At 46.4% G+C, this 15,933-nt stretch overlaps 1 protein-coding gene across 7 annotated transcripts in view; it reads right to left on the reverse strand.

The window, feature by feature from the left end:
- Positions 1–15,933, reverse strand: part of LOC106574130 (arf-GAP with coiled-coil, ANK repeat and PH domain-containing protein 2) — a 71,619-nt gene that overhangs the window by 28,626 nt on the left and 27,060 nt on the right. For 4 of the 7 annotated variants that reach the window (XM_014149750.2, XM_014149749.2, XM_014149755.2 and 1 more), the window contains exons 6-11: positions 15,039–15,222; positions 10,868–10,912; positions 10,660–10,755; positions 7,542–7,616; positions 6,593–6,604; positions 4,826–4,870 (exon numbers count right to left, since the gene is read on the reverse strand). In XM_014149750.2, the coding sequence (XP_014005225.1) occupies positions 4,826–4,870; positions 6,593–6,604; positions 7,542–7,616; positions 10,660–10,755; positions 10,868–10,912; positions 15,039–15,222 (457 nt within the window). The remainder of the gene's footprint in view (positions 1–4,825; positions 4,871–6,592; positions 6,605–7,541; positions 7,617–10,659; positions 10,756–10,867; positions 10,913–15,038; positions 15,223–15,933) is intronic. The other 3 variants (XM_014149753.2, XM_014149757.2, XM_014149752.2) reach the window with 2 other exon arrangements.

Here is a 15,933-nt window from a genome sequence, read left to right on the forward strand (position 1 = left end):
GGTAGGACAACACAGAGAGGGAGAGAGAGCAGAGGTAGGACAACACAGAGAGGGAGAGAGAGCAGAGGTAGGACAACAGAGGGGGAGAGAGAGCAGAGGTAGGACAACACAGAGAGGGAGAGAGAGCAGAGGTAGGACAACACAGAGAGGGAGAGAGAGCAGAGGTAGGACAACACAGAGAGGGAGAGAGAGCAGAGGTAGGACAACACAGAGGGGAGAGAGAGCAGAGGTAAGACAACACAGAGGGGGAGAGAGCAGAGTTAGGACAACACAGAGAGGGAGAGAGAGAGCAGAGTTAGGACAACACAGAGAGGGAGAGAGAGCAGAGTTAGGACAACACAGAGAGGGAGAGAGAGCAGAGGTAGGACAACACAGAGGGAGAAAGGGAGGGAGAAAAATAGACATTTGAATGGACAATGGCATTTGGTGTTGGTAGCACTTGGTTTTACACATCTAATACACAGCACACAAACAGGCTTGTGGCGTACAGACACGTTCAGTCAGTAAAGCGGGCAAAACAGGCTGATCCTGATTCACTGTGGGCGTCCAGGTGAAGAGCGACTCAGCACCATTCAGCCACACATTTTGGGGTCGTGTTCACTAGGCATGAAAAGGAAGAAAACCACTAAACTTGTCCAATAAGAAAAGCCTGCTTTCGTTTTCCGTTGCACAACGTTTTGCTACAGTGGGCATTAATGAACACAACCCTGTTGACCTTACAAAAACGGATAATTCAGTAGGTAACTAACACTAAACAAAAGCAATGGGTTTCTATAAAAGTCATGGCTAATTATACAACTTACATAGTAATGGTATTTCTATGGAGTTTGGAGAGGAAGAGCAGGGTACTTTGAAAATATGTTGGTTAAATATTTGGTTTTGATCCAAATGAAAAAAGGGAGAATGCTTTTTCGTAAACGGGTGAGGTAGTCTCACACAAACTAGACATTTTCCTATTTAGTGTCTACTGAACATGCCTGGTCCTTTGAAATAGAAATGTTCCAGAGATTCAGTCCCAAGAGAGATCCACGTGGACGTAGCAGTGACCATAGAAATAGACTCTGAAAACGGCTGCCAATCCACCCATTATAGCATCATTAACTTGAATGGGGACGCCCATTCTACTCATTCTAGTTCTGTTGCATCGGTCCTCATCCTTGTTTCCTGCGACAGTAAGCCGACTCGATCCTTTAACACCTGTGGTCTGGGGCAGAGTTGCCTTCTCTCTGAAAGAGCCACTGACACCCCTGTAACTTGACCAACTGGCCACCACTGTCATGAGATCGCCCCCCCCTCCAGCCTGTCACACTTTCCTAATCCTCTGGGACACTGGACACCATGCAGTCAGAGGGTAGGTGGGAATGGAGTTGGGTCTTAAAACTTCTATGAATTCACTGTTCAAAGTGTTGCTGAACTTGTCGTTAAGAGTTTGAAGACAAACAATAGGATTTAATGAAACAGATCTTTTGTTTTCTGTTTGTTTTTTAAAAACGTTTATTTAACTAGGCAAGTCAAATTCTATCTGTGATAGGAAAGATAAGACTTTAATTGTAGGATAATAAAGATCCAAGTGTTAAACGATGGCAGTAATCCTCTCAGTTCCAAATGACTACTAGCACACGACATGGAAATCACAAAACACTTCCTTAGAGTGGCACGGTGAAATCTGCTCCCAGCAACACAAAACCATACTGTCACATCTTGGTTCCACTGGCCTATAGTCGTCCCAACTGCTCCAGAGTAAGGTCTGCATCGGTCTGCAAGACGCCGTTGGTTGATCTGTGTACGCCGTTGGCCTCTACGTACAGCTAACGGGGGGTGTGTGTGTGTGTGTGTCCTCACGACCAGGTTGCACTCTGCACTGTAACCTGAGCAAAGGGGCCTGGAGCTAAACCCCTCAGCCTAGCAATCCCCTGGTTTGACACACACACAGTAGGACAACAGAGGTTATTTTTGGATGGAGGGGTACAGTACAGAATGTAGGCAGACAAATGGAGGGGGAACGGAAACTGTCTGTACAAAGATGCCCAACTGTGTCAATCCAAGACTCCAATCACAAAATCAATCCAAGAGAGGGTAACTACTAAATGAACCCCAACTCTTACTACCAGTAAATATCACTAGAGATCGTCACGGTTTTAAAATGAAAAAACAGAGTCCCCCCTGGATTTCCATAGCAAGACGGGTCAATCATCGGGCCAGTGGTGAGCAAGACGGGTCAATCATCGGGCCAGTGGTGAGCAAGACGGGTCAATCATCGGGCCAGTGGTGACCAAGACGGGTCAATCATCGGGCCAGTGGTGAGCAAGACGGGTCAATCATCGGGCCAGTGGTGAGCAAGACGGGTCAATCATCGGGCCAGTGGTGAGCAAGACGGGTCAATCATCGGGCCAGTGGTGAGCAAGACGGGTCAATCATCGGGCCAGTGGTGAGCAAGACGGGTCAATCATCGGGCCAGTGGTGTGAGATATTGCATGTGACTGACATACGAACTGAGATCCAGACCATAGTCCCCCCCCTCCCATTTCATCGTGGGGGGAAATAATTATGTTTCAGCCCTCCACCGTGAAAATAAAAACTTGAAATAAGCCAAAGACAAAAGGACAGAGCCCTCCTCACAACCTCTCCAATCAGTCTTGCAAGAGAGTTTGGTAAGGAAATCCTGTCTCATATGACGGCTGGGTTTATCACTAACCATGATCAAACAAGGCAACAGTAAACATGTCGTCCCCCACGAATGATGCCCCGCCCCGCCCGCTTGGGCCAATTGGGATATCGCATGTGACTAACACATTTCAATTACTGTGTGAGACCACAGATGATCCAATATACAAGTGATCCAGATACAAGTGGCCGATCTAACAATGAAAATACGTCTTCAAAAGTTACCCCTTCGTTTCTTCCTCTCTGGTGCGACTCACACATTCCAGTTAATTACCATAGCTCCAGCCTTAGGGCCAATCAGGGGCATTTAGTAAATGCCGGATCTCTATGGCAACACGCATCATTCACCCAAGTTTAGTCAAAACCGGGCCTGTGCTGTCTGAGATATCAAACTAACGTACAAATGAACAGATCTAATGTTATGCTCGAAAGACACCTCAGGAAGAGAAGATGATTTATCCTAGTGTGCACAGTCCACTTACAGTAACTAAAGCCTCATTTTGCAGTGTTGCCTTGTTGTATCCTCACTGGTTGTACCACTGCCTGGTACGGCAACTGCTCGGCCTCCGACCGCAAGACACTACAGAGGGTAGTGAGTACGGCCCAGTAAATCACTGGGGCCAAGCTTCCTGCCATCCAGGACCTCTATACCAGGCGGTGCCAGAGGAAGGCTTAAAAAGTGTCAAAGACTCCAGCCACCCTAATCATACTGTCCTCTCTGTTACCGCACGGCAAACGGTACCGGAGCTCCAAGTCTAGGTCCAAAAGGCTTCTAAACAGCTTCTATCCCCAGGCCATAAGACGCCTGAACATCTAGTCAAATGGATACTCTTTTACACTGCTGCTACTGTTATATATCTTCGCTTAGACACTTTAATAACTACCTACATGTACATATTACCTCAATTACCTCGACACATTGACACTGTACCTGTACCCCTGTATATGGCCTCGCTATTGTTATTTTACTGCTGCTGTTTAATTATTTGTTATTTTTATTTCTTATTCTTATTTTTGTAGGTATTTTTTTTTAAACTGCATTGTTGGTTAGAGCTTGTAAATAAGCATTTCACTGTAAGGTCTACACCTGTTGTATTCGGCACATGTGACAAATAAAATGTGATTTGATTGTACAGTGTAGACTCACTAGTGTGTAGCCTGGTTGTACGGTGTAGCCTGGTTGTACGGTGTAGCCTGGTTGTACAGTGTAGACTCACTAGTGTGTAACCTGGTTGTACAGTGTAGACTCACTAGTGTGTAACCTGGTTGTACAGTGTAGACTCACTAGTGTGTAACCTGGTTGTACAGTGTAGACACACTAGTGTGTAACCTGGTTGTACAGTGTAAACTCACTAGTGTGTAACCTGGTTGTACAGTGTAAACTCACTAGTGTGTAACCTGGTTGTACAGTGTAAACTCACTAGTGTGTAACCTACTCGGACTGTTAAGAAGTATTTTTGGGCTGTATATATTATTCAAGGGCTGTGTCCCAGCATGTACCCTGGAGGAATGAAATAGTTGTTCATTTTGGGAAGCGGTGAAAACATGCCATCCCTCTAAAAAGACACTACTACAACTGGAGGCTGTCCCTAAGACCCAAACACAAAGCATACTGCACAGCAGCCAATCAGCAAGGCTCAAGACAGACCGGGACATAGAATCCAAACAATCAAAGACCAAGGCAATAATTGATTGTGTGGGTAAACCATCGCCCTGCTTGAAAAGTTATATTTTTTTAATCCTTCTCTCCTTCCTTGGAGTAATCAGCAATCTAACAGGATTGGAAGGTGAAGGCAGGGTTGTACCACATAGCTTCCCATACATGTCCCATCAGGTATTGCTTCAAGGAGAAGAGGAAGTAAATGTTTCAGAACAGGATCTAAGTAATGACAGCAAACGGTCTTGCCAACTGGACAATGAGTGACAAGGAGTTGGAATGGCAGCCAAAACTGATCTGGGACCAGGCTAATGCTTTGTAGTGAGCAGGAAAACAATTGGAGCCATACATTAGAATGAGAAAAACCACACGCCTCGGCAAAAATCATTCATGTACAGCATGACAATGCAAATCAGTCATCACTCCGGTTGTGCAGGCAGGGGGTGGGGTTGGGGGGGGGGTCAATGATAAACAAATATCAAATTAAAATGAACTACTACGTACAGAGGACATCCACGCGTAAAAGCTGTGGCCATCAACCTCTGTCCCCTAAAGAGACACACCGGAAGAACAAGACAGGGCTGAGAGAAACAAACTGAAGGAGAAGAAAACAAGGACACTCGTTTCTCTGACACACAAAATGGATTTTGTTAACCACACAGAGAATGCCCATAGCACAGAGCCATGTCAAGCTGAAAACAAAAACACACGTTTTGTCCCATTCTTCCAGCGCTCTCACCAGATACCACACATAGTGGAACCTGCTGAAGATCTCTATGTCTGTGACAGGTTAGTGTGTGTGTGTGTGTGTGTGTGTGTGTGCCCCAGTCACCGTGACGATGGCTAGCTAGCGTTATCTACCTTCACCTGTCCCATTGCAGCATCTCTAGTGACAGCCCCGTCACAGTCGCAAGTTAGCTGCCTCTCCACAACAAAACCTCCCTCCCTTCCCTCTGTGTGTGTGTGTGTGTGTGTGTGTGTGTGTGTGTGTGTGTGTGACCGTCATCAACACTTGTCACCGCTGCTGGCTGAGCTTGGCCCCTCCCCCTTCCGCTAAGGCCCCATCGGCTTGCGAAGGTCGATGGGATGTGAGCGTGAGTGTAGGTCGATGGGATGTGAGAGCGTGTGTGTGTGTGTGGGTCGATGGGATGTGAGAGCGTGTGTGTGTGTGTGTAGGTCGATGGGATGTGAGAGCGTGTGTGTGTGTGTGTAGGTCGATGGGATGTGAGAGCGTGTGTGTGTGTAGGTCGATGGGATGTGAGAGTGTGTGTGTGTGTGTAGGTCGATGGGATGTGAGAGTGTGTGTGTGTGTGTAGGTCGATGGGATGTGAGAGTGTGTGTAGGTCGATGGGATGTGAGAGCGTGTGTGTGTGTGTGTAGGTCGATGGGATGTGAGAGCGTGTGTAGGTCGATGGGATGTGAGAGCGTGTGTGTGTGTAGGTCGATGGGATGTGAGAGTGTGTGTAGGTCGATGGGATGTGAGAGCGTGTGTGTGTGTAGGTCGATGGGATGTGAGAGCGTGTGTAGGTCGATGGGATGTGAGAGCGTGTGTGTGTGTAGGTCGATGGGATGTGAGTGTGTGTGTGTGTAGGTCGATGCTGGCTGGTGCTATGGGGTTAGAATAACCAACACAACTCCATGCAGAGTCGCTCCGGCATAAAACATTTACACAGCTTCTGTTTGAGAGTCATGTAGACGACTCCTACCTCTCACACACTGTACGCCTGTGTACAGACGCATGTTTTTCTGCAACGTGCACAAACTTCAAGCTCCCTTCGCCCAGTGAGGTTCTTTGTGACACGATGGTGCCCTCTGGCAATTCACATAAGACGTACTAACACACTGATGAAAATGAAATGCACATGAGTCTAGGCAAGGTGAATGTCAATAGCTATAGCACCTATAGCATTTAGCTTATAGTTTGAGATTTATCAACCTAACAAAATCTCTCCCCCATTCCCTTCGCAGCAAGGCTTAATGACTAGAGAGTTAAAGAATATGCTGTATCAACAATACATAAGGTGAATGAATGATTGACATTTACCACAGCCCGGCATGCATGGACTTCAACGGACACACAACACGGAGCACGTCAGGCATGTGTCAATAATACATCATGGTGACTACACTACTCTGTCTACATGAATGACTGGGTCGGTTTTGCTCTAGCAGTCTACTAAATCCCTGTCAGGGGCAATCAACATGCAGAAAGAACAGGAGACAGCACAGAAACAGGATAGAGACAAAAATGGGGGGGAAAAAAAGGCTTACCTGCAGAGCAGCCTGGGAAAGAGTAGAGAGTGGAGGAGGAAGAAAGAGGAGAGATTAGAACTGCTTATACATACTGGCAGAAAGAGCGGGAGGGGAAGGGCGAGAGGGAGTTAGAAGAAAGGCAGAGAGAGGGAAAGAGGGAGTGTATGAAAGAGGCAGAGAGAGGGAAAGAGGGAATGAAGGAGCGAGGCAGAGGGAGATGGAGGGAGCGAGGCAATATAAAAATAGCATCTACTAAAAAGGGAGGGGGTTGGAGAGGGAGGGCGCTGGGAAGCAATGCGCTCAAGGACGAGCGGAAGTTGGCACGGGCCACCTATGAGAGAGGTCCTGGCTGGAAATGGTGCTTAGGCTGGAGAGCCAGCTGCTGCTCACCACGTGCCGCGTGCACACACACACAATAAAAAAAGGGAGCGAGAAAGAGATTTTCATGAAGGCACAGACTACCTGACGCGCTATAAGAGGCCAGACAGAAACACACACAAAACTCACCCATGCACGAAAACAGGTTTCAGTTAGACTTGTCCTGAGTGTCTTGGACTTACATTGACTACCAATACAAAAGGAATTTGATTTATTTGACCTTTAACAGGGATTGAGATCAAGATCTCTTTCGCAAGGGACCCCTCCATGCACACATTTTAATGGGCATTTTTCTCCTTTTAAAAAAAAATGGGGATTTAGTTGGAGACTTAGGCCAAGATACCACCCAACACCGTGGAATTAAAGGTCCGTGATGGGTGACATGGCGGTGGTGGCGAAACGTACCCATGTTGTTAAGTGAGCCCTCCGGAACTTCCGACCCACTTGAATAATGTAAGGTGTGTGACTGTGTCCACTGCATGAGATCACCCTAATGTTGTGTACCAAATGGCATCCTATTCACTATGACGGGGGGGACGGACGGGGACGGACGGACGGGGGGGACGACGACGGGGGATGGGGGGGGTACCTTCTGTTGAATGGTGGAGTGTTTCTGCTCCATGTCCCTCTTCTCTTTGGCTGCATCCACCACCAGCAGGTCCAGCTGAAACACAGCAGAATGTGTGAAACCATTAAGTGTGTGAGTAAACATGTCATATTATTAAGTAGGTTGCATGGTTTTGCTCACCTTAAGCCTACAAATACCTCGTGCCCATACCAGTAGTCTTAAAGATGCTTTCTTCACCTCAACAGGGTTGTGTTCATTGGGGCATAATCAAATATGACTATCTTATTGGACAAGTCCAGGGAGTCTCTCCCGTTCTAACATCTGGTGCCTAATGAACACGATCCAGCGCTGTTCCCCACAATCCCCAGTAGGCTTCTGCAATATTGCTTTAACACATCCAGTGCTAGGGTACTGAAGTACTGTCTGAGAAGGTCCGGTGGTCACACAAATGTCCTAGGTGGCAAAGGTTCATATGGATATTGTCATATCGGCATAGTAACAAACCCCCACCTCGCAACCCCAAACTGTTCACACCCCTCTTGTTGACGGACAGAAAATGCCATTTTAAAGCTAATTTCCTGCAATTCTACACATTTTCCATGACGTGTGTTTTTATGATACCAGGAGTCGAAAGCCTGACAGTTCCACCCAACAAATGATAATAAATATATATTTTCTGGTGTGTGATTTTATAGTCAGGACCTGTGGTCCGTACTGACCCCGCCAGTCGAGTATGGGGGAATCTAGTGTTTCAGAACAGTGCAGATGGATGTGAGACGAGGAAGACACTTTAGATTAGCAAGTATTTGAGATCAAGTCTGTTTGTAGGGGAAACTGAAAACTAGCAACCAGAGACTCCAAACTAGGCTACTAAACTATCTTCAATTGCCCTTTGATGTAGCTAGAGAGGATAGTCAGCGTGCTCCTTTTCAATCTAGCCCATAGACATGTCGATGTCCCGTGGATAAACAACTGCTCCTTTAAGAGATGAGCTCTCCTCCTTGAACAAAATGGATGCCACCATTGATGCTTTATCATGTGTGAAATTGGATTGTGGGGAGATCTATTCTCTCCTTCCTGGTTAGCACCACATCCACCACACTAAAACAACTTCAGATTGAGTAACTTATTGACTGTTTAATTAGGTCACTGGATGACCCCAGAGCTTGTTTCCTACATGAGTGTAATTCGAGTCTCCTCGTGTGTCTAAATCAGCAGCTAGGATAACTCCTCTCACAGAGAGGAAAACACTACCCGGTGACAGAGGAAAAGTATTACTTAGGCTTAGAGTTCCAATGAACCACAAATAACCATTCCTCATCCAGCTTCCTCATTCCCACCTTTCTCTACCAAGATTTACATTTACATTTTTAGTCATTTAGCAGACGCTGTTATCCAGAGCGACTTACAGTAGTGAATGCATACATTTCATGCATTTTTTTTTATATATTTTTTTGTACTGGCACCCCGTGGGAATCGAACCCACAACCCTGGCGTTGCACACACCATGCTGGCGTTGCAAACACCATGCTCTACCAACTGAGCCACAGGGAAGATAATAATCATCGCAGCAGGAGGAACAGCAGCAAGAAGAGCTCGGTCACATTTTCCATTTAAACCTCCCCTGGCAAGGAAGGAATCTGCTGGTTTATCTGACCAGTGACCACGGCCAAGCGTTGACTTCCATCATGGCTACACTATTCTGTATCGAGAGAAATGCCATGACCGAGGTTCTCAAACCTCTCCTCGGGGTCGCCCTGCCCATGACCGAGGTTCTCAAACCTCTCCTCGGGGTCGCCCTGCCCATGACCGAGGTTCTCAAACCTCTCCTCGGGGTCGCCCTGCCCATGACCGAGGTTCTCAAACCTCTCCTCGGGGTCGCCCTGCCCATGACCGAGGTTCTCAAACCTCTCCTCGGGGTCGCCCTGCCCATGACCGAGGTTCTCAAACCTCTCCTCGGGGTCGCCCTGCCCATGACCGAGGTTCTCAAACCTCTCCTCGGGGTCGCCCTGCCCATGACCGAGGTTCTCAAACCTCTCCTCGGGGTCGCCCTGCCCATGACCGAGGTTCTCAAACCTCTCCTCGGGGTCGCCCTGCCCATGACCGAGGTTCTCAAACCTCTCCTCGGGGTCGCCCTGCCCATGACCGAGGTTCTCAAACCTCTCCTCGGGGTCGCCCTGCCCATGACCGAGGTTCTCAAACCTCTCCTCGGGGACGCCCTGACGTTACATGCATTTGATATAGTTCAGATCAAGCACACCTGATTCAACATGTCGACTAATCATAAAAGACCTCGACTCGGTCAATCAGGTGAGCTCGTTCAGGGCTACAATACAATTATGAAAATATGAAATAATTAAGAGCTTTGCAAAAGCACTTGACTTTCAATGATGCGCTCTCTAATGAACCATTGAAAGTCTCAACACAAAAGTACAAAGATCTTTTATCGCCAAGGTACACTCCTCTCAACCTACATGACGAACCACAGATCTTAGAAACAGTTCACAAAGGGACTTCATATTTGAGAAAGGAGTATCCCTTATCCAGATTACATTCGCTATAAATTATCGTTCAGTTTGGTCCCTATGACGAGGTTCTAATCTCGTTCCTGGTACTTCATAGTACAAAAACACCAACTCATCCAATGGCATATATCAATTGTCAACTCTAGATACTCCCATCTCAAGTAAAGCCACTCTTGATCCCACTCCTGGACAAGCTCACTGAGGGGAGTGACTTGCGCACAGACATTGTGGAGACAAATAATTGGTTCCCCATTAATCACGCCATCCCTTCACATGGTTTAAGAATAGGTAAAGACACATTCACATATGAAGACAATGTTCCATTCTGTCCTCTTCCCTTCCCAGGGATATGTGAATGACAAGCCTGACCTCTCCCCTCTCTGGACCCCAAGTGACTGAGCCCCAGCTGAGGGAAGAAGTCAGGCTTCCAACACCAGAGTCCAAAGGGATACATTCTAATGACAAGTATCTCACATAAGCATATTATGCAAATAAAACATTTTAATTATCTATGTTACCCAACTAATTGTGATTCATCCACCACCAGGGCCAGGGCTGTGGCCGGGTGGAGCTACAGTTCCAGTACAATGGGAGCCAACGGGGTAAAGGCCTACCTGTCCCCCCAGCTGTTTCATCAGAGGTTGCAGTTCACTGAAAAGGTCGTAACCCTGATGGAAGAAGGTCAGGTGGGCGTACATGAAGGACAGCATCTGTGGAGAGTAACGGACCAATCAGAGATGTCGGATACGAGGCAAGAGATGTAGGATCAACGTACTGGTACTTAGGTTTATATGAGGAAGTCCTCTGGGAAAAAATATTTACCGATTTGAGGATTTCCGATCTTCTCTTGGACTGTAGTACATTGATCTGTGTGGGGGGAAAGGAAAGTTCAGGGTTAGATTGTATCTATGAGAAAGCTAGAGAGAGCACTGTACTAGTGAAATTATGGAATAAAAACACTCTTCCTAGTTCCAACCAATCAACTTTAAATGTATTTCAAATGAATTGGTCCCCATTAAAAAGAGCATCAAGACTAGCATATAATTAGCAAGAATTACACCACTCTAGATTGAATAGATGGCTATCCCTCTCTTTGACATCAGGGGGAGCCCCTCGTCCCTCTAGCAGAGAGATGCTGCAGTCAGTATGATGTGTCCTGTGATCTCATATGCCCAGCTGCACTGTACACAAACTGCTATGACCCATCTGTTTACCCTTTAGACAGAGTGAATTAACGTCACACACACACACACACAGCGTCTGTTGCAGTCTGCAGGTCAAATCAGGTTCATTTCAATAAAGGTGGAGGAGCTATAAAAGAAACGGGGGGTTTTCTTAATCTGGGCTAACGCGGACAAATTCATGATGTAGTGTGTAGCGTGTAGCGTGCGCATAGGAATTTGATCGGTGGAACCAGGCGACAGGAATGGGAGAGTCTGAGGTCTATCACCATATTGCTTCTACCATCTTTCATATCGCCTTGACATCTGCTGAAGGATTAAAGACTAGCGGAAGGTTCTAGGGCGCTGGTTGTTTAACCACTGGGCAGTTGAGAGGATATTGAGCAACGTAAAGCACAGAGTCAATTGGAAAATGTCTCAATATTCCACTACAGCTGCTAAAGGGGGTCGTCGACACGGACAACTCACTCGTACAGTAGACAGAACACATTCAAAAATGTACAACTTAGGTGGAATGCCCCCCTTTCATTTTTATCAGCGGTGCTTTCCGGGCTTGGGCTATAGATTTCCGGAGCTTAATAGCAGAAAAGCTCAATACTACACTACCCCATTTAGGGGCGAGAGAGAGAGTCATTGATAAATTATCAATCAGCCCTTGAAAATCGAAAAATGCCCTCATTGTGAAACGTATGCACTAGAAAACAGTCCACTTCCCCATTCCCAGCAACACTGTCTTCGTCACAAATGGCACCCTATTCCCTAAATAGTGCACTACTTTATCCCAGAGTCTTATGGCACCCTATTCCCTATATAGTGCACTACTTTTGACCAGAGTCCTATGGGCCCTAGTCCAAAAGCAGTCCACTAAAATTAAGAATAAAGGTGTAATTTGGGACGCATATTATGGCTACGGCTGGTCCCCTTATCAGCCGACATTGTCCATGTATCATCACTGCAGCCGCCCAGGAGCAGGCAGGGCTGTATTCCGGTGATACACAACTGTTCTCTCCATTGTGAAAGGTCAGCTAAGCTACCAGGGAAATATACCTTGTTTACTGTAAAAGCCGCCACTTGACAAGCCTGGGCCTTCAGACTAAATGTGACAGCCCTAAACATGTCTTTCTGTCGTCCCATAGATGGTCAGAGGTCCAGTGAGTGAACAGTACCCTGTTGGTCCTATAGGGCTGAATGTGCCTGAGTGTGAGGATTCTTATCAGGGTCTGCCTTGCATGCTACAGAGTAGAGGCCTTCACGGTTCCAAAAAGTTGGACTCGTTCCGAAAGGGCCCAGGGGCTTTGCCAGACAGACCCGATATACAGAAATGAATTTTTAAAAGAGAGACCCGTTCCGAACGGACCCGAGGACAACTAGACCCATTCCGTATAGACTTGGTTTGATCCAGACCCGGTCCATTCAGAGTGAGAGGACCAGCAGAAAAGTACATTATTAAGCTACTTCACTAACCAGAGCTGATAAAGCAAGAGGTGGTCGAGAGAGAGGACCCTCTAGCAGGGGCCGTGCTGTGTGTAGGCTACTGTGAGAGGAGGTAGAGAGAGGGGACCCTCTAGCAGGGGCCGTGCTGTGTGTGTAGGCTACTGTGAGAGGAGGTAGAGAGAGGGGACTCTCTAGCAGGGGCCGTGCTGTGTGTGTAGGCTACTGTGAGAGGAGGTAGAGAGAGGTGACGCTCTAGCAGGGGCCATGCTGTGTGTGTAGGCTACTGTGAGAGGAGGTAGAGAGTGACACTCTAACAGGGGCCATGCTGTGTGTGTAGGCTACTGTGAGAGGAGGTAGAGAGAGGGGACTCTCTAGCAGGGGCCGTGCTGTGTGTGTAGGCTACTGTGAGAGGAGGTAGAGAGAGGGGACTCTCTAGCAGGGGCCGTGCTGTGTGTGTAGGCTACTCTGAGTGTGAGCAAGTGACACAGGAACATGGAGGAGAGAGGGAGAGACAAGAGACCGCAACCAACCAAGCAGACTTGCTATAGTAGACTAATAGCTGCCATAGCTAGGTTATTTATCATCTAACATGATTGCATAGCACCAGTCTTGACTGCATCTAACCTGGAGAAGATGGGGCTGGGCGATTTGGCCAAATAACATATCACGGTTTTACATTTTATTTATAGTATTTTATGTTTTTGAATAATAAAAGCTCAACATTTGCTTTATAAATGGTGGGTGACCCCTGGGTAGCAACACAGAGCATTCAAAGTATTCAGACCCCTTCCCCTTTTCCACATTCTGTTACGGGGCATTGTGTAGATTGTTTGAGGAACATTTGTTATTTAATATATGTTTTAGAATAAGGCTGTAACTGTAATGACAAAGCGAAAACAGATTTTTAGAAATGTTAGCAAATGTATTACAAATAAAAAACAGATACCTTATTTACATAAGTATTCAGACCCTTTGCTATGAGACTCAACATTGAGTTCAGGTGCATCCTGTTTCCATTGATCATCCTTGAGATGTTTCTACAACTTGATTGGAGTCCACCTGTGGTAAATTCAATTGAGTGGACATGATTTGGAAAGGCACTCACCTGTCTATATAAGGTCCCACAGTTGACAGTGAATGTCAGAGCAAAGGTTTGCCAACAGGCACCTAAAGAACTCTCAGACCATGAAAAACAAGAATCTCAGGTATGATGAATCCAAGACTGAACTCTTTGGCCTGAATGCCAAGCGTCACGTCTGGAAACCATGCACCGCTCACAACCTGGCCAATACCATCCTTACGGTGAAGCATGGTGGTGGCAGCATCATGATGTGGGGATGTTTTTCAGCGGCTGGGAGACTTGTCAGGATCGAGGGAAAGATTAACAGTGCAAAGTAGAGCGAGATCCTTGATGAAAACCTGCTCCAGAGCTAAGGACCTCAGACTGGGGCAAATGTTCACCTTCCAACAGGACAACGACCCTAAGCACACAGCCAAGACAACGCAGGAGTGGCTTCGGGACACATTTCTGAATGTCCTTGAGTGGCCCAGATAGAGCCCGGACTAGAACCCAATCTAACATCTCTGGAGAGACCGGAGAATAGCTGTGCAGCGACGCTCCCCATCCAACCTGACAGAGCTTGAGAGGATCTGCAGAGAAGAATGGGAGAAACTCCCCAAATACAGGTGCGCCAAAACTTGCAGCGTCATACCCAAGAAGACTCGAGGCTGTAATCGCTGCCAAAGGTGCTTCAACAAAGTACTGAGTAAAGCATCTGAATACTTATGTAAATATGATAGTTTTTTTGTCCTAAAGAGATTTACATGGTTATTAAAACGTCACGTCAGGGTAAGCCTACACGAACCACAGACCTTATTTTAAGTGTTTCTAAAATCCCCTACGGGAAAAATGAATGTTGTAAAAACGATTGGAACCATTTCCCCGTTTGACCGCTAGGTTTTATGGGTATTATGACACCACTGTGGGGCTCCATTGTTCCAGCCTAACACAGTCACATCTGAATCGTATTAATTTGACACCAAACAGAAGAAAACTGACAAACTGAGGGACTGAACTAGTCCAATATGAAACACCAATTTTCGTTTTCCAGTGCAAAGCCAAGTTTTGCCCTTGAGAGTACAATCCTGCAAATGGCCAATTATCTGCCATTTGCAGGTGCTGGGCTGGAACTAAACCCGGCACACCCTAATACTGCACTCTAGGACAGGGCTTGGTGAACCCATGTCTATGCTACTTCATAGTAGGATGAAGTGGAAAAACGGATCTAAAAAAAAAAAAAAGGTCAGTCTAAGCATGTTTACTTACCCCTGAAGGTTAAGTTCAGGATTTCTAAGGTAAACTGATCCCGTGTCTGTACCTGGAGGACATAGTCGAGGACGATGTGGCGGAAGCACTTGCGCGTAGCCGTCAGGATGTTGGTGGCCTCCTCCACCTCGTGCTGCTTGTTGCGTGGCGCCTGGGCGTTCTTGTTCAACGCCGCCTCCTTCTCCTCACTCACCTTATCAAACTGTTTCTTAGCCTCTTTGAACTTCCGCAGGTCCCTAAGGGCAGGAGTTAAAACATAGGTCAGAAATAGGTATGACACTGAGGAAGCCTCATCGCCGCTAAATGTTTGTCAATCTAGTCAAATTGTACTTCATCCAGGAATATAGGCATTACTTTAATTCATTCATTGGCATTCAATTGTTAATTTTCTTTTTGAGACAGATTGTTTGCAGCCATGGAGAAGGCAGTGAGATTCTCTGGTTTCACATGGTTTAAAGTACCCAGAACAAGTGGCTGTAATAGCCCAGATACCAGTAACCAAGAAGGACCAATTGATGCCACTCAGGCGAAAATAAGAAAATGTGCGACATTGAAAAACGTATTAACAAGTGGTCTAGCTAAATCATTAGAGGAAAATGTCTCTCTTCTATGTCTATAGTATTTTAAAGGAAATTAACGTCCATAAACATATCATTTCTCTCCCTTCTTGTGAGTCCAAATGAGTCTACCGCCTTCAGAGTGATGTCATATGCTCGAGTTAAGTATTTGACAAAGCAATTAATGACTATTCGGATATTAGCCTCGCATGCACGCTGACAACTTCAGAGTGGAACTAAAGGTTAAAGCTTGAATCATTTGCTAGTGTGTGCAGTGTGAATTGTACATTTAAAATTAATTGGCACAGATATGAGGACACTAGTTACTCTAAACAGAGGAAAAGGTTAGTACCTCAACTCAAAATGTCCGACATCTTGTTTTCTGGCTTG

Source organism: Salmo salar, chromosome ssa16, assembly GCF_905237065.1.
Source record: "Salmo salar chromosome ssa16, Ssal_v3.1, whole genome shotgun sequence".
Classification (NCBI taxonomy): Eukaryota; Metazoa; Chordata; class Actinopteri; order Salmoniformes; family Salmonidae; genus Salmo; species Salmo salar.